This window comes from Tupaia chinensis, unplaced genomic scaffold, assembly GCF_000334495.1.
Source record: "Tupaia chinensis unplaced genomic scaffold, TupChi_1.0 Scaffold000272_1, whole genome shotgun sequence".
NCBI classification, from domain to species: Eukaryota; Metazoa; Chordata; class Mammalia; order Scandentia; family Tupaiidae; genus Tupaia; species Tupaia belangeri.
The window spans coordinates 85,309-112,350 of NW_006159754.1; the positions used below are offsets into that span (position 1 = coordinate 85,309).

Genomic DNA, 27,042 nt, shown 5'->3' on the forward strand with positions numbered 1-27,042 from the left:
AACCATTTTGAACCCATTTGAATAATGTAAACCAGTTTGAACCAATCTTACCCTTATGAAAATTTGAGATGGACCTTGCTTAGTTTTCCTTCTACACCTGGAACTGAGTACAGTCATCCTCCCCCTGACCCCCGTTATCCATCCATTGATCTAGCCATCTTCAGATGTGTCCCAAACATGTCAATTGTTATGAAATGAAGGATGACATGGCTCCCTAAGAGTTACCAAAGTTTATAATTTTCCTTTTCACTTATCTCTAATGTTAGGATTGCTTAAATTCTAGAGATGACTTAAAGTATATGAGAGGGCATGTGTAGGTTATGTGAAATACACACCATATTATGTAAGGGGCTTGTACATCTGCAGATTTCGGTATCCTCTGGTGTCCTGGAGCCATACTGAGTGATAACAGGACAGCATTTATTTTGGCAGAGAAAGGAGAGTTACATTTTAAATGTTGAACTGTCTTAAATTAGCTCCAGTACACTTGGCTTGACCTCAAGGGCCTCACCCCTGGGACAGTACATTATAAACCCATAGCCCCCATATTATGAGCAGAGGAGAGCCTTCCTATGTCTGGTAGAGCTCCCTATGTCATTCCTGTTGCAAGAGGAAGGCAAAGTCAGGACTAGGAGGACTTCCTTATGCTGCCTCAGCTGTCCCTGTACCCAGACACCTTGGGGTTCCAGTATACTTAAGTACATACATATGTACCTACATATAGGTAGCATCAAACATAGGTAATCAAAAGTTTGTTCATTTTGTTAAAAGAGATACCTGTTTATATTCATTTAACTTCCTTTTTCTTGCCTAAGATTTCCAGTACTTTCTTGTGATAGTTTTTGAAGAATGTCATTGGTCTCCTTTTATGGTGCATTTGAAATTAATTGCTTATCTGTGAGAATCAACTTTTATTTATTTAAGAGATTTTAGCCTTATGGCACATGCACTCGCCAAAGAGAGACAGAGACAATGAAAGCAAAAGTGAGAAATCACCCCCCAGAGGGGATGACTCACTACAATCCCTTCTCCATTCTGAGAATCAACTTTCTGATAAAGTATGTTTGCTCTGCTTGCTGCACATTTACTGTTTCTTCCACAACACAGAGGTTGAGAATTATGAACCAAAGAAAGGTAAAGATAGGAATCGAAACAGTTGTTCAAAATGAAGCACATCAATAGAAACTACAAGAATAAATGCTCATTGGTAATCCGAATGAAAGACTGAACAGGCAGCTAAGTTTGGCACAAAGTCTCATTTAGTTTTCCTTCTTAAAACGTGACAATTTGTATATGTGTTGTGGCTCTCTGGTTGTTTCTGAAACATAGCCTCTGAGATACCATTTTGTTTAAGTTCTCAACCTTTCTGAGCCCACACAGCTTGAGAATTTATCTGAGACTTGTGTTTCCATGTCCATCCGTCTTACACTTTCTAATTCTAATGAACTGTTTGCAGCTTTCAGACTTGGTCTATACTCTGGCTTGCTCTTGTGGCTTCTGTAGAAAGGTATGCAGAACTTAAACATTAACCCTAATTACTTTGTTCTCCCAATGTTTTCACTGAGTCAAGAAGTCTTCATTTCGTTAGGAAAAATATCATAGACCCTTGTATTTTGTGTCATTTGTTTCATGTAATAGTTTTCAGTTTTTGCTACTTTGCATGAGAATTCATTTTTTTTAACCTTTCTCAGTTTACTGCATTCTTTACTATGGTCTTATTTTCAGCTCTCAGGGAATGTCTTGATTATTCTTTCCTTTCTAGGAAAATGTCTCAGGAGCCATATCACACCTGTCCCTTGGAGAGATCCCAGCTACGGCACCTTTTGTATCCTCTGAAGAACGGAAGGAGCGGTGGGAGCAGGGCCAGGCTGATTACATGGGAGCAGATTCCTTTGACAACATCAAGAGGAAACTTGACACTTACCTCCAGTAGAAATACTGCCATTTTCCTGCGGACACATCCACTCCATGGGCACCTGTTTCTCTTAGTATCTAGACCTGGGTTGAGAAGTCTGTTACAGTTGCTAGAGGCTTTCACTAAAACTCATCAGGGGTTTTTGCAGGACACAGATGAGAACTGAGCAAAAATTGTGAAGTAGCAATCCTTTTATATCGACAGTGTGCATTTTAACCCTTCTTATTTAGCTCATGTTTCAAAAATTCTCAATTATGCTGATCACTAATACAAAGCTATTAAAATGGTCGTATCAACTCTCACATGTGCAGAACCAGGCTCCATGTTGGTCTCCCTTCAGGATAGGACATGGCATCTGCCCTATCTTTGCTCGTTGTACTCACTAAACCTGCATTTTAAAGTCTCCCAGAGTCTGCCAGAGTGATTGTAATTCTGCTTTTAAGACAGCCTGTAATAACACTGTTGAGTGATTCATGAACATATCAGCAAATGACGGTAACCCATTCTACGCCCTAGTTTTTAGTGTCTGAAGATGTTCACCCATTTTCTGTGTACAGTATAGGCAGCATGCTAACTGCTTCTGTTCAGTTCTGTATATCTGAAAATAGCAGTGTGTTCCCTGGTGGTTTTCTGTAGTGGCACTCTGTATGAAAAATAAAGACTTACTACCATATCTTAATGGTTTAATTAAAGGATTCACTCCTCCCATCTACACACACCCTTGGAAAAAACTATTGGACAACTTTTCATTTTGTAGAATTTATCATAGTTTAAAGTATAAAGCTTCATGCTGTGATATATGTTTTAAAAATTGGTATCTAAGACATTTAATATTCTTAGTGATGGTGATGGATCTGACAGATGGAGGAAAGTGAGATAAAATGTATCTGGTCTATCACCCATTGCGTCTTATATGATGTTCAGGTACTTTAGAATATTGTAGCCTTAAAACCATGAGTTCACTGTCAGTCTCTAAACATAGTAATCTCTCTCAGGAATGTCAGGATCAGCTTTGGACCTACTGTCTGATGGTTTCTATCCATGATTTACTGGGCTGCCAGGAAAGTTATGATATATTTTTTCTCTGTGCAGAAATGCACCATGACTTTTTCAACAACCCAATAAAACAATAGAATGAGTGTAAAGCATGTTTATTACACTTAGAGATGATTTTAGGTTGCAAGGAATAGCAAGTTTAAAAGCAGGATGCAAACCAACGTTTTAAAAAATGAGTAATCACAAATGATCCTATTGAAGAAATCAGGAGTAGACTGACAGGAAGAAATGAGTTGGGCAGAAGCTGTAATGATTTGTGGCCCTAACCTTCAAGGTCACCTTCTATTCTACAATATCCTATAGTATACACAAGTCACCCCTATTTAATATGGGAGGAAATGACTCCACAGTAGTGTGGATACCTGAAGGAAAAAATGATCGAGGGCTACCTTGGAGGCTGGCTACAATAAAAGTTCAATAAGAAACTGAGAACTTACCTAAAATTATTAAATATTTTATGATTTCTGAAAACAAGAGTTACTTGACTAGTATAGAGTGAGCTGCTATGATCTTTGAATACATGAAACCTTTACCAAAGACTTAAGTGCCTCTATATTATAGTCAGGTACTATGGTACAAAAACCTCAAGATAATTTTAGCAGTCGGAAGCTTTTTTGGCTTCTGAGTCCTCACGCTGAGATGAACAGAAACCTAGTCTTCAGATAACTGGCACTGCCTTATTTCTGTCAAATGTAATATGTAGTCCAAATAAGTAAATGTATTAGAAGAGATCACAAGATTCAAAGCTTTTTTATCATTATTATTGAGAAAAGATATAATAATGTCAAATTTGGGGGGGAAATCGAACGTATCACTGTTCATATTTTGTATTTACTATCTTCCATTCCCTATTTTTTTACACAGCACGAGACATAAAGCACTAAGGTAGAAAAGCTTACATGCTTTTAACATTTTATTCAGTGAAAGCTGTTTACTTTGGGAATCAGAACCAGTGACAAGTTTAACGTAAAAAATAGCATTTAATCTGTATAAAGGTGTCAAGTGATGTGGAAGAAACTCATTAAACTGAACTAACATTTCTCTTCCTTCCCTGATCTTTCCCTGATTATGAAGTACTTACATGCAAAACTGCAATTATACTGCAAAATCTTTTCCAAAGCCCCAAATACCAAGGGTCACTTAGTAGATATAAAAAGGCAGTAACTCAACTTACAAGACACACATTTCTGGAGATAATCAGTATCTTACTTTATTCCCGCAAAAACAATGGTGGATATAATAGCCTTTGGCCATAGAATAAATGTGCCCATGGCAAAAGTCAAACCCATGTTTTAGGGAACTAGCTTCATGCTTGATGGAGGTCTATGATTTTTGCATAAAGTGAAGGTTTATTGTAATTCTCTTTACATTGCTTTTTGCAGATGACTTAATGTTAAAAACCAGAGGTAAAGCATTTGAGTTCTCAACGTGATTCAAACAAAATTTGTCTCTTTTTGATGAGCATCATCCAATTGCTAATGAATAGAACCCTGGCAAGTACTATGAATAAAACAAGGAAAAATTACACCAATGTATTCAACATTCTCCAACACAAAGCATATACTGCCTAAGGATGATTTCATTAGTATCCACTCTAAGATTATTTTAACTATATCTAATCCTAGAGTTACAATTTCAAGGGGAAAATGCAACAATCCAGAGCTCCCCCCACCCCCCCACGCATATATACCATATATATATATATATATATATATATGTAGTATGTATTATTACAACTTTTTTCCTTGCAGATGAAATTAATTGGAAGCAATGTTTTAAATCAAGGCATTTAAAATAAACTTTAAATATACACTGGTTTATTTTGTTTGTTTTCTAGACATGATCTTGAAACGTCTCCATCTGCGTGCCTCAAGTTCTCAAATAGCTGGGACTAAGGCTTACATGCCACCTCTCCCCGCTTATTTAGGGGAATCCAAACCCATCTCCCACAAGGCCTCAGCCTTTTGAGTTAACCAGTACACACTACTAGACCTAAGCCTACACCGATTTCTGAACAAAAAGTTCAACTAGTTAAACTGAGCAAGGTTAAAAAAAAAACGATGGAAATATGAATAAGTTACCAAGTATACTATCAATCAAAAAATTAGTAATATAAACATCTTCACAGAAATATGATTTAATGGAAGATTTCTCTAAAGAGATAATACTCAAAATTGTGGCAATGAGGAAAAGTAACAGTTTTTTTAATTTTTATTGACTTTAAAACAAAATCCAGTTTGAACTGCAAGTGGGAATACAATGTTTTCAATACGTTTCTAAAGCTATTATTCTATGTAATAATAAAACAGAATTAACAGCATAGCATAATGTGAAGTTTTCATTCCAGTGGTTTATATATTTTAAGACAAATTAAAAAATTTTTATTTAACACCATTTAATAGAAATGTACGAAAACAAAGGTATTTTTAAAATGACTTGCCAAACTATGATGAATGTGTCTAAAAATACAACTCTATAAATGGGTAAAGAAGCAAGCTGTCTTTATGTTTACAGTTTGTATTACCTTTGAAAGCAAAAAAGAACAGACTGTATGTTTTTTCTTTTCTTCCCCAAAAAACTAGACATACGTATCTCACTGGAGTATTAGTAAAGAACCCAAATACCATATGAGATTTCTCATTAACCTGATTGTGTGTGTGTGTGTGTGTGTGTGTGTGTGTGTGTTTTTTCTTTTCTTCCCCAAAAAACTAGACATACGTATCTCACTGGAGTATTAGTAAAGAACCCAAATACCATATGAGATTTCTCATTAACCTGATTGTGTGTGTGTGTGTGTGTGTGTGTGTGTGTGTGATGCTAAAGCTACAATATAAAGAAATTCCCTATTTTTAATGTTCTGAATCCTAGGGACTAGAAATATTCTTGCTGGCTACTGCACTGCTCCTTTGGAGCAAGAAACAGGCCACAGGGAGGGAAAGACTGAGTTGTTAAGAGATTTGGCCATACCTTATATGTGTGCCCTAAAATACCACATTGCCTCAATCTTCTTTTATCTTTCAGTCAAGTCAGTTGAACACTGTAAATAAAATCTAAAGATGTTCTTAAGTCTGTACCGATAAACATGAAGCTTCACTTGTTACGGTAATTAAACTCTTCGGAGTTTTTCAAAAAAGTTTCCGCTAAGGAAATAATACCACTGACTATATAACCTGATTACTAAATTTCTAGTTGTTTTAAACACAACTTAGGAGTCACCTAGTATTCTGTGGCAACTATTGTGGGTTTGCTTATTAACGGGGGAAAAAAAAGGAAAAAGACGACTAAATTCTATAGAAAGATGTTAAGGATGAATTACTGAATTTCCAAAATCCAATTCTAACCACATAACAAATTTTTACATTCAGGGTTAAGATGTCTTTAAGAGTTGAAACTTTGACTTTGGAGGTCATCCAGCCCAACTTCCATCCAGATATCACACCTTTCACATATAGTAGTCTTCTGAATTATAAAAATTTATAAAGTTATGTCCAAAAGAAACTACATAAATAAAATTATCTACTTATAGAAATATCTATATAGCAATTCCATAATTTAAATATTCAAGTCAAATTGGGTAGAATCGGTTTCCTCTCAACCCCTCAGACAGTATTTACACCCTAAACACACCAATTTACATTTAAACAATGAATGGAGTACCACTTGACTAAAATGGAGAAAATAGTGCTTATAGTCTGTAAATGTTTTAATGAATATAAAATTACAAGTCACTTATGTGAACTGTATATGAATGAAGCTATAAAAAATTGCAAGTAACTTGCTAATTTGGACTTTGGTCTCATTTAAGGTTTGGCTCTGGAATGTAATGTGGTTTTTGAACATCTAATACAGTCAATCTTTTGTAGAGTCTGTATACATATTAATTGTTTACAAGGACTAGCTACTACATCATAAATCAGAAGCTTTGGTGAAATAACCAAATGTGTTCAACATAGAAAATAACTCTTTATTTGGTCAAAAGTATAAAAGGTTTGACCTTTCTGAAATATGAAAAAGCTGAGTATTGGGAGATATATGAAAATACTCAGCATAGGTACTATGAAAAGTTGAATAACAAAGTAACTTTATCTCAAAAATTATTTTAGGCCACAGTATATAACGGAACTTATTGCTATTGAAGTATCATTAAAAATAGGTTTATATATAGAAGAGCAATTATGTGTCAGTAATATCTCTTCACTAATATAAAACAGTATGCCCCTTTTAGAAGTTATATACTCTCTCTAGACCTTATTTCTAGAACTCCACATTTTTCTCATTTCTAAAACACACATAAAACTGACCTTACTAAAATTCTGCAAATTATATATCAATTAAAGTTCTGATTTCGTTAATTTTAGCTTGTTTCGTTTCATTAGCATTTGTTTTTTTAGTTCCAAAGGCTCCAGCTGCAAGTTCTCTCTTTGTGTTTTGTATTTTCAGCATATTTTCTTCAACAGAGTCCTTCACAATGAACTTTTAAAAAGAAAAAAAAAAAAGTTAAATTGTTTAAGTCCTCCTTAGGTCACAGAATTTAAAATCTTATCATACCTTTCACATAGAGTAGTCTTTTGAATTATAAAAATTTATAAAGTTATTTCCAAAAGAAACTACATTAATAAAATTATCTACTTAAAAAAGGGGGGGGGTCATTTTATCCTATCAGATATCAAAACATACTTTATAAACCCATAGTTTTTATTTTAAGAATAATATTGTCCTGGGAACAAGAAAAGATATCAACAGAACAGAACAATCTAAAAAGGATTCAGGATCTAGCGGGTGGCATGGTGATTAAAGTGCTGGATCCCACATGGTCCACTCTGCAGTTCTGAGTTCCAGAACGAGCAGCTTGAAAAATATGCTGGGGCGTGTGCATGCATGCCCAAAGTCCTGAGAAGAGAATGAAGAAGAAAGAACCGTGGTGTGGTCATCACCCCTGGGGGGAGGGGTGATATCTCCTTTCATTCTGTCTCTGGTGAGCGAAAGTGCCCTATGGCAAAAATTTAAAAATGAAATAAAAAAGGGATCACATAATACATATGAATTAATTTATGATAAAAGTGACATTTCATATTTTTAAAAAAGATGGACTTTGCCAATGAATGGTTCTTCATTTGAAAAAATAAAGTAGGGCCATATCAGAAACCATAAACAAAACACAAAAGGAAATCTTCCAAAAGAATCATAATATAGAAAAACAGCTTTAAAATTTTGTCCTAAGCAAAACCTTAAAATCTAGAATTGCAATGTTGAAAATCCCTCATCTGCCTAGTGTGGTGGTGGTGGATCCTGGCACAGGGCCCTGGGGCTGACCCATGTGACATCCCATCCATGCAGAACCCACTCAAGCTGTACCCATGTCCAGAGACAAGATGATTTTTCTTTTTTTTTTTTTTTGAGAGGTTTTCGCAATAGGGCACGTGCGCTCACCAGCCTGACAGAGAGAGACAGAGACAGAAAGCGAGAAATCACCCCCCAGGGGGGATGGTCACGCTGCAATCCCTTCTCCTCCATTCTCCTTTCGGGATCTTGGGCATGCAGGCACACATGCCTGGCGTGAGTTCTAAGCCACCGGGTCCGGGACGCGAACCCCGGTCAACTACGTGGGAATCCAGCGACATAGCCATTACGCTAACTGCTGGTTCCCGGGAAAAGATGATTTTTGATACTACTACAAGCAAGAAGAAAAAGAAGGCTGCTTTTATGTTAGATGAAGAAGGGGATGCCCAGACAGAAGAAGCCCAGACCTCAGAACCAAAGGAAGTGGAACCAGAGCTAACTGAGGACAAAGATACAAAAGCAAGTAGGAAAAAAGATTCTTCTGATGATTTTGATGACTTGAACTTCTTTAATCAAAAGAAAAAGAAGAAAACAAAACAAAAAGATTTGATATTGATGAAGCTGAAGAAGGTGTAAAGGATCTTAAGGTTGAAAGTGATGTTTAAGAAATGGCAGAACCACAGGATGACCTTGACATTATGCTTGGCAATAAAAAAGAGAAAGAATTTAAGTTCCCAGATGAGAATGAAATACTAAAGAAAGCTGAGGCTTTAGAAGATGAAGACAGCAAAAAAGATAACGATATCTCACTGAGTAACCAGACAGGCCCTGCTTAGGTAGGCTCAGAAAGAGACTACACATGTGAGGAGCTACTGAATGGAGTGTTTTAACATCCTGGGGAAAAGAATCTCAATATGGTTGCTGGAGAGAAAAAGAAATGGCATGAAACCTCCACAAGTTGTCCGAGTAAGAACCAAGGAAACTTTTGTCAACTTTACAGGTATCTGTAAACTGTTACACCATTAACCCAAACATTCCTTGCATTTTTATTGGTTGAACTGGGTACATGTGATTCTATAGATGGTAATAACCAACTAGTAATCAAAGGAAGATTCTAACAGAAATAGATAGAAAATGTCTTGAGAAGATTTATCAAGGAACATGTCACTTGTCACACACGCTGATCACTGGACACAATCCTGCAGGATATTCGACTATTTCTTACAGGGCGAAATTTGTCATTCTTGATGCTCTGTTGCCAGTATCAGGACCAGCTCCAGGCTCTCTCAGGCAAGTGAGCACAGTTCCATGCCAAAGCTACTGATTTTGCAGTGTCTTGTGGAGATTTGGCTGAACAGGTTTACCATCAGAATGGTATGCTATTGTGTTAAAAACAAGGTATCAATAGAAAATAGAAAAACTGCTAAGTTCTTTGGCTAATGGTTGGTTCATCAAAATCCTTTCGAGAGCCATTGCTCACGCTGTTGACATACTTATTGCCTACTTTTAAAAAATGTCAGAGAAACATGATAAGGGGTAAGAGGGTGCTTTTTTAAAAACTGTTTATAGACTTCTGTAAAATGCAAGATAGATTAGTTATTATAACAGTGAAAAAAAAAAAAGAAAAGAAAATCCCTCAACTAAAATGCGTAGGACAGAAGTGTTTCAAATTTTGAATTATTTGCATTTTCGTAATGAGCTATCTTAGGGATGGACTCAAATCTGAACATGAAATTCATTTATGTTTCATATGCACCTTATACATACAGCCTGAAAGTAATATATTATTTTTGTACTGGGCATTTTGACCCTGATAGGTCAGGTATAGTATTTTTCTACTTGTGGAGTTTTATCAGCACTCAAAAGAATTTCAAATTTTGGAGCATTATGGATTTTAGATTTTGGATGGATGCTCAACCTATATAATAAAGACTGACATACTTCAAATCATAAAAATTTTAAACCATTTTTCATGACAAAAAGCCCAAAGTTCAAAGACTAACAAGAGCTGGGGCAAACAATTCCAATACACATAAGGAACAAATGAATCGATGCAGAAAGAAGTCTTTTATATTATGAAACTACACTTGTACTATAACTATGAAAACTGGCAAAAATTATAAATGAACAATTCACAGAAAAATGTTAATAATACACATCAAATAGGCTCAAGGTCTTAGGAAAATGCAAATTAGAAAGTTTTTTTTTTTTTTTTTTTTTTTTTGAGAGGAGGAGAGTGGTGTTTCCTATAAGTCTTGTCTTTACAAGAACCTCCCACCCTAGCTTCCCAGTTAGCTGGGTATTACTGGTGCCCCCTGCCACATTCGGCATGCCCAAGACTGGTCCAGGATCCAAACGTAAGCCTTCTATGTAGCTCCAGCACTATGCAACCACCTGTACCACTGCAGCCAGGCCAGAAGAATACTTTTTTGACTATCACAGAAGCATAAATTTGTATCTGCCTCAGACATTATAAAGCCTATTTTGAAAGAAAGTTCATAGTTGTCTTTATTAAAGTCTAAATCCAGAATTCTGGTTTTCTCCTGAAGAAATATTTGCCTATGTCTCTAAAGTATAGTTTTAAGGAAAGAAATTATGTTGTGAAATAATAAGGTACTATCTAATTTATCTTTAAAATTTTTATGGCGAGATGTACAGGCACACTGGCATGTACTTGTGATCCCAGTTACTCTGAAGAATGAGGCAAGAGGAGAGTAATCTCATAGCCAGCAAAGACAATACAGTAAGACTGTGTCTTAAACAAAAAACACTCCACACGCACAAAAGAAAGGGCTCTTGAACAGCACATACTAAACCACTGGTGCACAAAAAAAATGACTTGTTCTGCATAATTCTACTTTGGCCATTACAATAATACATTCATGCATTATTTGTATAGTTAAAATATATATATCAACTTAAACTTATAATAGGCACTTTGAAAACTCACTTTTGTGATAATAACTTCTTGCTTTTGGCCGAGTCTATGGCATCTGTCAAAACACTGATCTTCAGCAGCAGGATTCCAGGCCTAACAAGAACATGAGTGGCATTATTATTGCCCTAGTATGAATGCTCTGATTCACTCTTTTCACTTCAATACGATGCACTCATCTTAATGAAATTTTTAAAAATTCAGATACTGACATAACAAATGTACTGAAGAAAAGAAAATCTACTGCTCCAATCACTATAATGTTAGGCAGGTATTCTCCCTCTAGTCAATCTACTCTATTACTTCTAATACTTAATATAGGGCCTTATAATAGGTGCCAGCACCCAATTACAGTATTTTGTGTCTAACTAAATCGTTTCTGCTTTTTAAATTTTTATCTTAAAGTGGATCTGTGTACAATCAACTGAAGGAAAACAGTTATTCATCCACTTAAATGACTTAATTTGATATCAGAATTGAAAAGCAATTTGTAGGCTACTTATCAAAGAGCTTTTTGCCCTTTTGCTGGCTCTTGTGTTCTCTTTCCTCCATTCACACACAAAAAAAAAGGTTTCAGAAGTACACCAAAGTCCTAAAAATTCTTTAAGGCTTTTTGTTTATGTAACTTTCTGCATCTATATTTGAAATCACTTTGACTTCAAAACTGAGCTAAAAAAGAAACATTAGCTAATTAACACTAGCATTAAATGGAAACTGTCCTAAAGTGTAGAATAAAATGATGAAGCAATGAAAAGGAAAGGATAACCAAAAAAGATATAAAGTTCTTTAACCTAGAAAGATGGCAGTCAAGTGTTTTGTTTTATTTTAAATAATATTGTGAATTGTTGGGATAGGAATCATTAAATTTTAACTGTAAAATATGGATGAATATTAAAGCTAAAAATGGTTTTCTGGGGAAAATAAACACATGGTTAAGTAGTAGCTGAAAACAAAAACAAAATCATAGATGCATATGCAGATGACAAGTTTACAGTATGATTTACACTTAGGGTAACTGCTATTTTCTTCTTTTTAACTTTCCTTGGGATCTAGGAAAGGAAAGGTTATGTTATTAGTACAATTTGAGCTCTGGGTTCTTTTTCAGTATACTAATTAGATTTAAGAATCTATTTAGTTTGTGGTTTTCTAAAACTGATAGGTATCACTGACACATGCTGATAATACACATCTACTATGAAACCAGAAAACCAATTAACTACACAATGATATAAAAATGATAGCTCCTATTCACACAAGCAAGTAACTTTATCAGAAGCTCATAATAAACACTCAGTATCATTCTAGGGGCCATGTGATAGCACAACAGTAACAGAATCATGACCACATTAGAAGGACCAGGGTTCATGTCCTAAGGCCTCCCAGTGCATGCCATACATCCTAGCACAGCTAGAGGTGAATCATGGTATGAAGATCCTGTTGGGAGTACCTAATTTTCTGTGCATCTCTTTTTACCATTCTCTGAAGAAATAAATAAAATCACTCTTCCTCTTTTTAAAGTTTATTTCTTCCATGACAGAGAAACAGAGACAGGGATTCTCAAAAGTGTCTTTGCATTGTGATCTATCCCCAGCCATAGCCAACCTAGATCACAGGCATGCATGTGTACGCACATGTACCCTACATGAAAAGGAGGCCTCAGGATGTGAACTGGGACCCCCTCACATGGATCCAGTACTGGAGGACACTGCATTACCACTGTGCCGTCTGTCCCTCACTCTCTCATACGATGCTACATGAAAAGGTAAAAGATTCTGAGCAAAATATTTTCTGATTGAATCTTACTATTTTTCTGGGACCTGACTTTTGTTTAAAATTTGGAAAAAAACATTGAAAAATTTGGTATGTTCAATGAAAAATAAGCTTACTATAAATGTTTAAATATTCTGTAGGTTTTTTAAAATCACTGATAAAAAAAATTTAGTCTCTCATTACCTTATAGTAATTACGCTATTTTGATAGAATACTAGGATTATAAGAGAACCAAAATAATTTAAGAATTTATTCTAAAATTCAGTTTCTGAGATTACCATTAGGTAAGTTAATATATAACTTAAACTTTGTTACAATATTTTTTTATAGTAATTATAGAATACGAAGACCAGTGAAGACTTAAAACTTTATCTACAGTACTAAAACAAGAAAATAAGACAGATCACTGCTATCCATGGCATTCCCACATGAATGCATAAACATGACTATGGCTATAATCTTACTGGAAAGGTTAAGTCTCAGCTGCAGAGAGGGGAATAAAAACAAACAAAAACAAACAAAAAAATCCATGGGAAATAGGTATATGCATCAACCAGGTTACCTCACCAGAATAACTAATTTTATTTATCTCAGTAAAATTTCTACATGTTATGATTTTCTAAGTTTCAGGCAATAAGCTGAACTATAAATCTTAAATGCCAAAAATGGACTGGTTATCAGTCCACATAGTACTCAGTGAGAATTAGAAACTGAATTAGTCCAGTGTCCTTCTAGCCCAAACAGCCCTTTTGTGTGTTTAGAAAAGCTTACTCTTGGTGAGTAAAGTACAGAGTGAATTTTTAGCTCCCTCTACTTCCACACCTATACTATGTAAGTGACTACCACAGTAGGCACTATAATCTGTAAGGATATTCCATTGATAGCATTTGTTTCACAAATCATATCTTGTACCACCTGCACCTGAATCACCTATATGTCTAAAGTGCCACTTTCTGGGTCTCATTCAAGAGCTCCTAAATCTCTAAGGACAGAGGTTAGAATTTGCATTTTACATAATTTTTATGTACACAAAAGTTTGAGACCGCTAGCACCGAGCTGCTTTGTCTATTTTGCTCGTAGGTTCCTAGGACCAGTAACACACCCTCACACAGAACCAGATTTAATTATCTGCTGGCTGAATAAACCATTACCCTAAAGCATTACAGTATAAATGGAGATTTATTCTGTACGTAGAAGATAAACATAACAGCAAAGCATAATTGTACTTAACAGACTCTAATTCTGGTTTTGTATATTATTACCTTGTGACATTAGACAAATTATTTACTTTTCTGTAGTTCCTCATCTGTAAAATAGGACTAATAATGGTATCTATGTCAGATATGTTATGAGGATTTCCACTGATATATGTAAAGTCTTCAATGTACATGTACTAAATTGTACTATTTCTGAAATTTGTCTAAGAATTTTGACAATTCCTGAAGGAAATAGTAAAATTTTGAAATGTCTACGAAAATACTTACTGGATCCATTAAAAACACCCGGGAAGCTGCAGAAAGATTCAAACCAACTCCACCGGCTTTTAGGGACAGAAGCATTATAGTCGGAGATCCTGCTTCAGTATTTTGAAAAGACTGAATTGATTCAACTCTTTTCTTTTGGGCCATGGAACCATCCAAACGAGTAAAAATAAATCCAGAGGATCTGATTGTAAAAAAAAAAGAGCAAAGGAATACTTTCTATACTATAAAAAATTAAGAAATTATAAATCTTTCACTAATTTTTAAAAACAAATATTTACTAAGATCTTACTAATATTCCACATGCAGCAAGTGAATTTTTTTTCCCTCCATAAATTTAGGACTTTTCCAGGACCAGCAGTTAGCATAATGGCTATGTCGCTGAGCTCTCATGTAGTCAATCACGGTTTGAGTCCTGGACCTGGTGGCTTAAACTTACACCAGGTGCATGGGCATGCGTGCCCAAAATCCCAAGAGGAGAATGGAAGAGAAGGAAGTGCAGCGTGGCCATCCACCCTGGGGTTGATTTCTCACTTTCTGTCTCTCTCTGTCTCTGCCTTTCTGACAAGCGCATGCCCCCTAAAAAAAAAAAAAAAAAAAAAAACAAAAAAAAAAAACCTCTCCAACAACAACAAAAAAAATTTAGGACTTTTCCTCTAAAATCTTAGCTGCCAGGTAATATTCTCCATTGCAATTCTGAATATTATTATAGATAGAAAATAACTAAAACTGGGGACCAGCAGTTAGCATAATGGCTATGTTGCTGGACTCCCATGTAGTTGACTGTGGCTCGAGTCCCAGACCCAGTGGCTTAAACTCATGCCGGGTGCATGTGCATTGTGCCCAAGATCCCAAGAAGAGAATGGAGGAAAAGGAACTGCAGCGTGGCCATCCCACCTAAGGGGTTATTTCTCGCTTTCTGTCTCTCCATCTCTCCGGCAAGTTCACGTGCCCTATTGCAAAAACTTCTAAAAAAAAAAAAAAAAAAAATCTAAAACTTAATTTAAAAATGACTTAAAGTTAACTAAAGCAGTAACAGAGTTGTTTTTTATTTTTTTGTTTGCTATTGAAATCAATCAATACTCCTACGTAAAATCATTTTATACAAAGTGAAAAATACTGCTGAAAAACCTGAGTGGTATTTCTATTAAAGACAGGAATGTTGTAAACTGAGAAACTACTAAACTTTTTATGTTGGGGTTCTTCTTTCTTAAGTCAATTAATGCATGCATTAGAGCATTAATCTGAAAAAAAAAAATTAAGACCCATATTAGGTTCCATTTTCAATAGGTAAACTTACTCCAAAATAAAGAGAAAGATCCTGCCAGGTTGTTTCCCTTTAGCAAAAAAGTAAGAGATTACTAATTAAAAAAAATAAATAAATAAAGGGCTAGCCCCATGGCTTAGTGGTTAAGGGAGTTGAATCTCACATGACTGAGCAAGCAGTCTGAATCCCAGCCCTAGCAGTTTGAGAAACAGTCAGCATGTGTGCATGCACGCTAAATCCCAAAAGAATAAAGGAACAGAGAAAGGATTGCAGAATGACCATGCCCTGTGGTGGGGGGTGGTATTTTCTTTCACTGCCAGTCTTTCTCAAAGAGCGTTCACCCTCTGGCAACTTTAAAAAAAAATAATTAAGACTGAAATATTTCAATTATCAGAACCTTTTCTCTTTTCTCTCAAATTCACTACTTACAAAAATAGCCAGTAGTCACCAATAGAATATTCAAATAACAAAATCAAAACCAAAATTACCATTATTTTATATAATGCTATATATTTCAGTGCATGGTATTTCCTTATATAAATGTGAAGCAAGTATTCAAACATTTGTACAAATGTACTTTACCTTTGAACTGGCTGTCCATTCTATATCAGATCTCTCATTGTCACGTGCCAATTCTTCTGGAGGACATTCTAATAAATTGTCCTCATTTATATCCTTTCTGCATAAAGGGCATTTAGCATGTGGCTATACATGAAACAACAAAGTATGAATGACACTTACAACAGGAACACAAATAGCAAAAATTTAATCAAGCCTTTTATTAGATTCAGCCACTGAGATGTATCTGTACATGATAAACTCCAGAGGTAGTGTTCTTAATGTGTAACATGGGATGGGTAGAGGGTACGGAAGTATATGATCTTAGCTAGCAATAAGAACTTAAAACATTAACAAGTACACCACTGGTTCAACCCTGTGGACTGGTAGTTAGTACTAATCCTGGTCCTGGCAGCAGAAAACATGATGAATGCATGTGGGACTCAAATCCTGACAGGATAGAGAAATGAAGGATAAGGAATTGCAGTATGACCAAGTCCCACTATGGGTTCGTTCTCCCTGTCTCTGTATGCCCTCTAGCAATTAAAAAAATTCTAGCAATTAAACAATTCTACCCAGCTGAAGGATGGCTTAAAAGATTATTCTACTTCCAAAAATTCAACCACACAAAAGAATCTAGAAGTACCTTATCCAAATACAAGAGCCAACAGTCACACATGGCAATTAAGCCCTTGAAATGTAGCTAAACCAAATAGAAGTGTGCTGCGAAGTATGTAATACCACTACATTTTAAACACTTAGCTAATAAAAAAAAAAGCATGTAGCATATCTTATTAATTATTTATACTTTAGATACACTGAGTTAAATAAAAATTTTACTAAATTTAAATTAGTATTTCCTTTTACCTTTTAAAAATAGGGCTATAGGGAACCAGCAGTTAGCGTAATGGCTATGTCGCTGGACTCCCACGTAGTCGACCGCGGTTCACGTCCCGGACCCGGTGGCTTAAAACTCACGCCGGGCGCGTGTGCGTGCGTGCCCAAGATCCCGAGAGGAGAATGGAGGAGAAGGGATTGCGGCGTGACCATCCCCCCTGGGGGGTGATTTCTCGCTTTCTGTCTCTAATGTCTCTCTCTGTCTGTCTGGCGAGCGCACGCGCCCTATAGTGAAAAATCTCTCCAAAAAAAAAAAAAAAAAAAAAAGAATAAAAAAAAAAATAGGGCTATAAAAATCTTTAATTACCTTAGTTGTCTCACATCATCATTCTATTAATTGGACATTTAAGCAGTAGTGACAGTAGGATAACGACAGTGAAATAGTACCTCCAAAAAAAACTATCTTTTTTTTGTTAAAAAATGCTCAATTTTGATAAATGTCATCACCCATTAAAACAATGGAATAATTAACTATGGAAAGTGCATTATATCCACATGCAAAACTCCTTACACTAGCCTGAACTTGGGTTTTCTCACTAAACTAAAGAAAGGTAATATAGGTCGGTCATCAAACACTGAACTAGGGAAAAAACAAAACTGACCTGTTCACTCTGAATGACTTGACAAATACAGGGTTTACAAAATACATGTGCACAATGTGTTATCACAGGAACTGTTAAAGAATCCAAGCAAATTGCACATTCTTCATCTGAACCTGAGCTCAGAATTAACTTCATCTTCCTTATTAATTTCTTTTGTAGTTCTTCAGGTGTATCATTTCCTACAGAAAAAGCTAAAAAAATTAAGTTCACAGCAAGATTTGTATTACTAGATAAGTTAATCTACCTTATATAAGAGAAAGTTCTGTTGGCCAATATGGGTAGTCTTTCATCATCTTCTATTGCAGGCAAAAAGGCTAGTTTAAACTTGAAATTTCTAAAAAAAATTCAGAAACCAAAATAGTATCCAATTTACACAACATACCTCATAGAAAAGCATCATAACTGCAGGATCTGCATGTACTAACACAAAATAAAAGGCAGCTCCAATCTGAACTTTTCATATAAGTGTATCTACCTTTGAAAATCCTAGAAAGACCAGATTAAAATTCCATTGCCTACATGTAGAAAATTACTGAGTATATTCCCACTGAATCCTACACTAAACAATGTAGAATAAAATAATAAAACTACACTTAGACCAAATTTAAAAATCCTCATTCTGATTCAACTAGCTAACAAACAGAATGGTATGAACCAATATGTTTTATTTACCTGAGGGACCACTGGAGGACACTACATCTGTAAGAAGATGTGTATGACAACAAATTTGCCGCAATCTAAGCAAAAGACCCAAGACATCTGCGTAGTGTGCAAGGACAGTGCCTTCATTAAAATACCTAGAGACAAAAATGTCAAATATTATGAAGTTGTGTAAACAATAAAAATTTCCTGTTTTAAAACAGTAGAGTAATATGGTATTGTTCTCTTCAAGGGAAATCACTTCAAAACAAGAAATGAAAAAAGAAAAGCAAACTAATGAAATCAAGAGATTCGAATAATAAATCACAACATATAAGAAATGCTGCCAACTGCAATGAAAGTCAGGATAAGATGTCAAGAGATACGACTATAGATCTCAAACAGATCTGCCAAAGCCCAATTCTTCAAACTAGATGGCCCTAAAGGAATAATCAACGTCTCTTCCATGCAAAAAACTGAAACAAGGTACATGCCCAGTGATCTGAGCTTCCTCAGACAAGTTTACACTAAGGAGGAGGGAGGGCAAGCTGAATAAGGAAACACAAAGCCCTCCCTTGAGGTTTCCAGGCTCCCAAGCAATAGTGCTAGTGAGCCACTGTGGCGGAGTTCAGTGTTTTTAATTTACTTCTAGTACAAAGAAATGAAAAAAAAAAAAGCAAGGTTTTTTGACTAGCAATTCTGAACTTGCCATATTATGTTATCTTTCATTTTTTTCTTAAGGATTTACCTAATATTTCCTTCATTTCACTTATCAATTTGTAAAAAAGAATGTAACACCCAGAAGAAAATTATCTGTCAATGTACTTCAAATACTAACATATCATCTAAAAAATGTTGAATCAGTTAATGGGAAACAAAGAAAAAAATTATTTTCTAACATGGCTTTCTTTTTCCTTACCTTCCAATAGTAGCTCTACCTTCATTTTTCACAGATTGATAAATTTCTCTCTCTTCATCTGAAAGTATAATGTGCTGAATAAATACTTTACGTTCTGGTAGCTCCAAAACTGGTTTTCCTTTAATTTTACTTGTCTTTGTTCTTCTAAGTGTAATATTTTTAATTAGAGACTGTAAACGCCTAGTTCAAAATAAAACAAAAAAATTATATCACTTTACATCTATACAAATTAAATTGATCCAATAAAAACAAAAAAAAAAGAGTATTTCAATTTAGTACTGTCTTATAACATTTGAAAAGCATTTTTTAAAAAAAATCCCCTTACTGGGGCTATATGCAATCTGATCATCACAGAAGTATTCTACTAATAGAAAACTGTACCAACAACTACACTATTTTCCTTCGTCTCAATACGTGTCACAACTTATTTCCTGCCTTTACTTTTCTTAAGCTCTTTCCTCCATTTCTGTTCTAATCATTAATCCTTTTTACTGCTCAACTGTCCTGCCAACGAAACTACTCAGTAGTCAACACTTAAATTCATACTAAGCATCTATTAAGTGGAAGGCACTCTACTATAAATATGTAAGAATACAAATATGCCTAAGATCCTACTTCCTGTAACATGAAAATCGAAGGTACGTAAGTAAAGAATTTTTAAAAACACAAGATAAACACAAAATAAGCACAAGATATGGGGACTAAGAAGAAAGAGAATAGCTTTCTAGGTGCAACAACTTCACACTTCCTTCTCAATATCAGAAAAGGAACAATACGATTGCTTTCAAAAAGGATTTTCCTAACATCAAAAATACAAATACAATTCCTTAGTGTTCAGTTGGTTCTGAGGAATCAAGTGGACAGTACAGCCAAATAGGATATAAATTTCTGTCACTATAACACAGTTAAGAAACACATTCTGCTACATCCAACAAACATAAACATGTATACATTTAATAGGAACAAACATTTCACAAAACTGTTATTTACTCAGATGAACTTCAGAATTTTCTCTCTCCTACTTCATTTCATTTTCTTTCTTAATTCTGATTTCTATCACCTTTGTAGTAATTTCACAACCTAATGGATCCAAAATCCTGTTTAAAAACTACTGCTCTAGACAAAAAAACACAAATCTCATTAGCCTACCACCTTTCAAAATGACTATCAGCAAGCAGAGTTTAAATTTATGTTCTCAATTTTGGTATCTCCACCAGAAACAACCATATAAAACCTTCTCTCGGAAACTTATGGTGAGGGCACCATACATCAATCACATCGTTATGGGGGTCAGCAAATGGTAAAGTGGTTACATCAGTGGACTCCTACATGGCCAATTGTGGATCAAGCCCCAGACTCAAGGGCTTGAAAGATCATGCCAGGTATGTGTCCATGTGTCCTAAGATCCCAGGAGAATGAAGAAGGGATTGTGGCATTACCATCCCCCTGGGGGGTGATTTCTCACTCCCACCTCTCTGCCTGTCTGTCTCTCTGGTGAGCACATGTGCTCTAATGCAAAAACCTCTCTTAAAAAAAAGGTAACTTATGAAAATTTAATGCATACTGGACCCTCAAAGGATACAGCTTCTATCACTCTTGACTATGTTAATGGTGACTTTGGAGGTAACAGCAGCATACAATGACCACAGAACTCTACCTTTACTTTCAGATTGGTTAAAATTAGAAAGGTGGCCATTGGTCATTATATATTTGTCAGCCCGTTGTGTGGTGGTTAAAGCAGCTGGATCCTACATGCCCAACCCCTTTGTTCAAGTCCCAGAACTGTGGCTTGAGAAACACACCAGGCAAGAGTACATGCTTGCCCAAAATCCAGAAAGGAGAAAAAATGAAGAGATTATGGCACAGAATTTTCCATCCCACTCTCTACCCCCCCGCCCCCCCAGCAACACACACACCTCCCCTGTGAGCACACACACCCTCTAACAGAAAGCTTAGACAGATGGAAGTATGGAAGAACAGAAGGATGGACAGACAGATGGTAAGAAGGAAGGTTCTGAGAGTTGAAGGCATTGAGCCATAACATTTCTTTGGAAAGAATCAAAAGAAAATTATAGCAAAAGTGGTGACTGGCTCACAGTAATAATTTTTTATAGTTTATGTCTATCAGTTGTTATGAAATTACTTACCTAAGTCCTCCTTCATCTCCCATTGTGACAGGACGCTGTATTGTCCTGTGCCACCATTCTCTATCAAGAAATGGTTTCAGTTTTAAAAAGGAAAGAAGAGACCACAAATCCTTTAAAGAATTCTGGATTGGAGTACCTAAAAATAATAAGAAACTGTCACAACTCTGTAACGAGTATACAGTAAGAATATCCATCTGGCCTAATCAGAGAAGACACAGTTGAAAACTAGAACCCTGTACCAGGCACGCTACTATCAAGTTGAGGCTATAATCCTATATTAAACATACATACATCTCCAAAAACATTTCTACTCTGATTTTCAGTTCTCACTTGTCATAAGCTCACAGACCGAGTAAATTTAACTTTCTCCTTATCAATTACATTTGCTTTTTTTAAGGTTTTGCCACAGGGCACATATGCTCACCAGCAAGGACAGAGAGACAGTGAAAGGTAAAGTAAGAAATCACCCGCCCCCACACCAGAGGATGGCCACACCACAATCTGTTCTCCTCCATTCTCCTGGGATTTTAGGTGTGCACACGCATACACACATACACACACACATACACATGAGTTTGTAGCCACGAGGTCCAGGAATCGAACCACAACCAGACATCTGGGAATCCAGAGTGTTCTGCTTGCCCTGCTCATTTATAGTTTTTAAATCAGCAACACTAGCAAGGGAAAAGCAACTAGTTTAAATTCATATTCTCTTCCTTTATTTCAACTAAAAGTGTCTTGCTTAGCAAACAGCTCCAAGATGAATGTCAAGAGAAACTGAAATTCTGATTAGAGAATTAGTGTATGCACTCAATCACCAAGGTTTAAGAGTAAGTCCAGTGCTTGTTCCAAATACTAACTATAATCCAAATGTTCTTATATCATGATAATTTAGTGTTTTTGACTTGTTGGTAATGTTCTGACTTAAAATTACTTCTGTAATTAATTTTGGGAGAGACTTTGTATCTACTTGAATTTCATAAAGATACCTCACTAACTTAATGATCTATTTCAAGAACTAATTTTTTAAAACATATCACGCTATGATTACCTGTCAATACCCATCTTCTTTCTGTTTCCAGATCCAGTACAGCTTTTGTCTGCTGCGCATTTGGATTTCGTATGGCATGTCCTTCATCCAGTATCACTCTTAGCCACCTTATGCTATGTAATGGGCTATCACCTTTAGTCTGAAGAAAATATTTCAAATAAATTAAAAAACAGAGAAGTAAAACAGTAACTAACGTTATTAGTTAAACTGTAATAGTTGCTACTATTCTTTGATAACATTCTATGACAGGCACTGCTTTAGGCACTACATCGTTAAATTATTAAGCTTATGAAATGAACATTATTACCCCTATTTTATAGATGAGGAAAGTGAAGCACAAAGTGCTAAGTATATTGCCCAAAGTATTAAAGCTGGGATGTAGCAGAGTTAGCATTCTAGCACAAGCAGTCCAGCTCTCTGCTGAGTTCAATACAGTGAAATATTCTGCCTTGTATTACAAGAATGATGACACAAAGTTTCAGATATAAGAATTATTTAAATTTAATAACATTACTTTCTTTTACATACAAGTAATTTTCTCATCAGAAGACTAAAATTTTGACAGTAAGATTTTTTTTTTTTAAAGTGTTAACTGAACAACTAGAATTACACATGTAAACAAGTAAGACTCCTAGAAGAGTTTGGAAAACTCATAAACTGCAACTGGAAAACACTCCTAAATTAGCACCTAATGAAGTACAACTCTTTTTGCAAAGTGTAAAAAAATTCCTATTTTTTATATACTCTGAAGTATTTAGAGAGAAATATCAAAGAATATAAAGCCTAAATTTTAGGACACTTTAGAAACCTAAGTATTTTTCTTAAACTCAACCTTTAAAAATCTCTAAACACCAACATACTTACTCCATAGTCATGAGTTAAAATATTATACGTAGTCAAAACAATATCCTGTTTTGAAAGCAAGGCTGGGTCTCTAATACGATCAGGACCATAATAAACATAAAAATTCAAATGCACATCTGACTTTATGTGTTGTCCAAATTGGTCCTAAAGCAGAATTAAAAAACTGTTATTAATAAGCGCATCAGTGTCAGGATTATTATGTGTATAAAATGTATCATTCTAGCAGTACTCACAAATATAACTAGTAAAATTTCATAGAATCAAGTTTCCTGTAATCTAAAGTAATAAAAATTATAATGTATGATGTCAGAAAAACTGGCATATACACAGTAATAACAACATAGTATATAACTGTTGTCTGGCTCTAACAATGGGCAGTCACTTCATTTTTAGGAAGAAAAAACAACCAAGCTTCTTTAAAATAGAATTAATTTTAATAAACTTAGTACTTCAATTAAAAGGCTCTTGAGTGCTCCCAATCAGTTTGTAGACTTAACATCAAGATTAAGTAGTAAAAGAACAGAAATAATAATTCTATTTTTAAGAATGTAGGCAATAATTCAAGCACAATATCCACATTTTCCACTCATTTATTATACCTACTATTTGCCAGGTATCACAAAGGTAGTACAGCTAAAAGGAAAAAATAAATTATCCTTGCCGTTCTTGAGGGCATGAATCAGTTTTATGTTTTTGTTTTGTTTTGGTTTTTTTCCAGAATCAGTTTTTAAAGCCTGAGTTTTGTTTTTAAGGATAATGACAGACCTGAGTGTTTCTGAGCAGTTAAAAAAAAAAAAAATCAAGATTACATTGGAGAGAGAAGATACCAAAGAAACACAGCTGAGAAAGTATTAGATGCAAGACAATGAAGCTCAGAATGGCAGAAGCAGGAACAGAACAGAAAGGAAATGTATGAGGAAAAAAAGGTAATAGAGACTGAAGGGACCTAAGGATTAATATGAGATCTGAAGACAAGGGAGAAGACAAAATGCCCTAACACTTCAAATGACACCTACAAGAACTGTGCAATAAAGACAGAGGAAATTTTTTTAAAAAAAATTAAGGAAAGTAGGCATGAAGATGAAAGGACATAGAGTATTTCAGATATTTACCATGTTTGGTCACTACAGAATAACCTGACTGGAGAAGTAAACTAGGGAGGTGTAAACACTGACCAGTATTAGCAGGTGAGATGTACAGATGGATTGCAAAATTGGGCCCAGCTACAACAGTGCGGCAGCAGCACCATGTCCTGCAGTGTTGGATTTGGTACGTTTGGTACCTGGTTGACCTGTACATGCTGGGCGCACATCTGTGTGCCTGGGATTCTGGAGGGCTGGAAAATGAGGGTGATCTCAGGATGAGACCCTAATTGAAGGTGTCTATGAACCTCTCCCCCATCTCTCTCATGAAATAAACTTTGAAATTTACTGCAGATAATGTGTAGGCCATAAAAATGAATGGAATTTCTTAAGCAGAGAACATGTACAATGAGAAAAGAAGCCTACCAATACTTAAAAAGACTAGCCTTATGCTTGCATCAAAAGAAATGACATGCTATCTGGGATGATTTAAACTATTCCAGCAAATGGGGACCAGAGGCACAGCAGTAAAACATAACACTCTGAGACAATCCTACATGGGCCAGTTCCTGCTTTAAGTCCAGAGACCTCCCTGAGTATGCTGTTCACAGTATGCCTAGGATACAGGGCTAGCTCTAAAACTGGAGGCTGATCATGCTATCAGTACCCTGCTGGGAGTGCTCTCTCTCTTTCTGTCTGGGAAAAAAATGAACAGAGCTTATGTGACAGACTTGGTAATTCTCAAATCTTGATGAGTAGACAAAAAAGTCTTACTAAAATTTTTCAGTATTTTAAAATAAATGCCATACTTTAAAGAAGAAGAAGAAGGAAAAAAAAAAGAAGGTAGATTTCATAGGTACCAGAACACGGCACAGAGGTAAAATGTGATGCTCTCCAAGACAAAGACCTACATGGAAAGGTTCTGGGTTGACTGAGACTTCCCTGGAAAGGCTGGGGGTTCAAACCAGAGACCTCCCTAATTATGCTGGGCACATGATCTGGGGCTGACAGAGCTGGGTTATGGCATCAAGACCCTGTTAGGGATGTATACTCTCTCTCTTGCTCATGAAACAAACAAATAAATCTATTTTTTTAAAGGTTTTTTGTTTTGTTTTGTTTTGTTTTAGACAAGGGGCAAACAGATGGTGTAATGGTTCCATCACTGGACTCCCACATGGCTGACCATGGTATGAGTCCCGGACCTGCTGGGTTGAAAATCACACAGGGTGCATGTGCAAACATGGTCAAGATCCCGGGAGGAGAATGGAGGAGAAGGGACTGTGGCGTGGTTTTCCCCCCTGAGGATTGATTTCTCACTTTCCCTCTCACTCTGTGTCTCTCTCAGGTGAGTGCATGCACTCTAAGACAAAAATCTCAGCCAAAAAAAAAAAAAAAAAAAGGCAAGAAAATAAAAGGCAGAGAAATAGTGGTTAGTGAATTAGACTAGCAAACATAAAAGCCATCCTCTGAGCCAAAGAATCAGTCTCAAGAAAGCAAGCAAGATTTCTTTTTCATTCGTAATTGATGCTCATTCCCTCTTTTACAAAAATGTCTTAAGAGATGGCTTATAAAATTAAGACACCGCAATAAGAATAACAAAGAAGTTGCCAACTCAGGGCAAAGAAAAAGAAAAGGGGAGCTTGCTGGATGTACATGGCAACCATGAGCACTGTCCCTGAAAGTATACCTAAATAGAGTTTCTACACTGGGCAGGAGCAAAAATCAAACTGCTGTGGTTTGAAGAGAATATGAAATAGTAAAGGTAAAAATGCAAAGATAAAAGGATAAAACACTAAAGGTTAGAAGCCAGCAGGTGGCATAATGGTTATGGCTCTAGATTCCCAAGTGGCTAACCATGGGTTTGAGTCCTGGACACAGTGGCTTGAAACTCACACCGAATGAGTGTGCACACATTCTCAAAACCCCAAGAGAATAGAGAAGAAGGGACTGTGCCGTGCCCCACACCTGGGGGTGGGGGGGTGATTTCTCAGTTTCTACCTTTCTCTCGAGCAAGTACATGTGCCCTAAAGCAAAAATCTCTTCAAAAAAAAAAGTAAAGGCTCAAATGTCGACTGTTTTTTCAAGAAATTTGGTAGAGAAGAAAATGGAAATAGAATCCAGTGTGAGAAAGAATCCAATAGGAGAAAAGAGAATCAGTGGGTGGCCTTGAAATGAAATATATTTATAGAGGATTAGGTCTGGAATATAAGAACATCAATTTTTCTAGAGAACACAGGAAGAGAACTATAATTATTGTTTCTAGATACCATGCTAGATTATACATATGTACATATATCCTCTCAAAAGGAAATCTGAGAGATTAAGAAACTTTTCTAAATATCCAGAACTAGTGTGTGGTGGAGTGGAAATAATAGCCAGGCCTTACTCCTTGAAATGAATTCTTTTCCTCATTTAAAGATCAAAAAAGCTTGCTATTTAAAGTAGTAGGTTATTTACTGAAGAGCTAGAAAATGAGTAGCTTGTTGAGAGATTATAAAATTCTAATTCTTAATATAAATCCCTATATGCCCCAATATCCGTTATTCATTTAAATTTGATTTTTGCATAATCTCAGCAGG

General features: G+C 35.7%; 2 protein-coding genes across 5 annotated transcripts in view; one reads left to right on the forward strand and one right to left on the reverse strand.

The window, feature by feature from the left end:
- Positions 1-2,588, forward strand: part of GYG1 (glycogenin 1) — a 44,060-nt gene extending 41,472 nt beyond the window's left edge. Inside the window, exon 7 of the mRNA XM_006172074.3 lies at positions 1,763-2,588. Coding sequence (XP_006172136.2) covers positions 1,763-1,933 — 171 coding nt within the window. The 3' untranslated portion in view covers positions 1,934-2,588. The remainder of the gene's footprint in view (positions 1-1,762) is intronic.
- Positions 2,589-5,841: 3,253 nt separating this feature from the next.
- HLTF (helicase like transcription factor) overlaps positions 5,842-27,042 on the reverse strand; it is a 55,920-nt gene continuing 34,719 nt past the window's right edge. For 2 of the 4 annotated variants that reach the window (XM_006149713.3, XM_006149712.3), the window contains exons 15-25: positions 23,382-23,525; positions 22,518-22,656; positions 21,467-21,602; positions 19,320-19,499; positions 18,434-18,558; positions 17,762-17,940; positions 16,287-16,409; positions 15,569-15,681; positions 14,441-14,621; positions 11,202-11,282; positions 5,842-7,444 (exon numbers count right to left, since the gene is read on the reverse strand). In XM_006149713.3, coding sequence (XP_006149775.1) covers positions 7,292-7,444; positions 11,202-11,282; positions 14,441-14,621; positions 15,569-15,681; positions 16,287-16,409; positions 17,762-17,940; positions 18,434-18,558; positions 19,320-19,499; positions 21,467-21,602; positions 22,518-22,656; positions 23,382-23,525 — 1,554 coding nt within the window. In that variant the 3' untranslated portion in view covers positions 5,842-7,291. Of the gene's footprint in view, positions 7,445-11,201; positions 11,283-14,440; positions 14,622-15,568; positions 15,682-16,286; positions 16,410-17,761; positions 17,953-18,433; positions 18,559-19,319; positions 19,500-21,466; positions 21,603-22,517; positions 22,657-23,381; positions 23,526-27,042 lie in introns of all 4 variants that reach the window. The other 2 variants (XM_014588280.2, XM_027772359.1) reach the window with 1 other exon arrangement.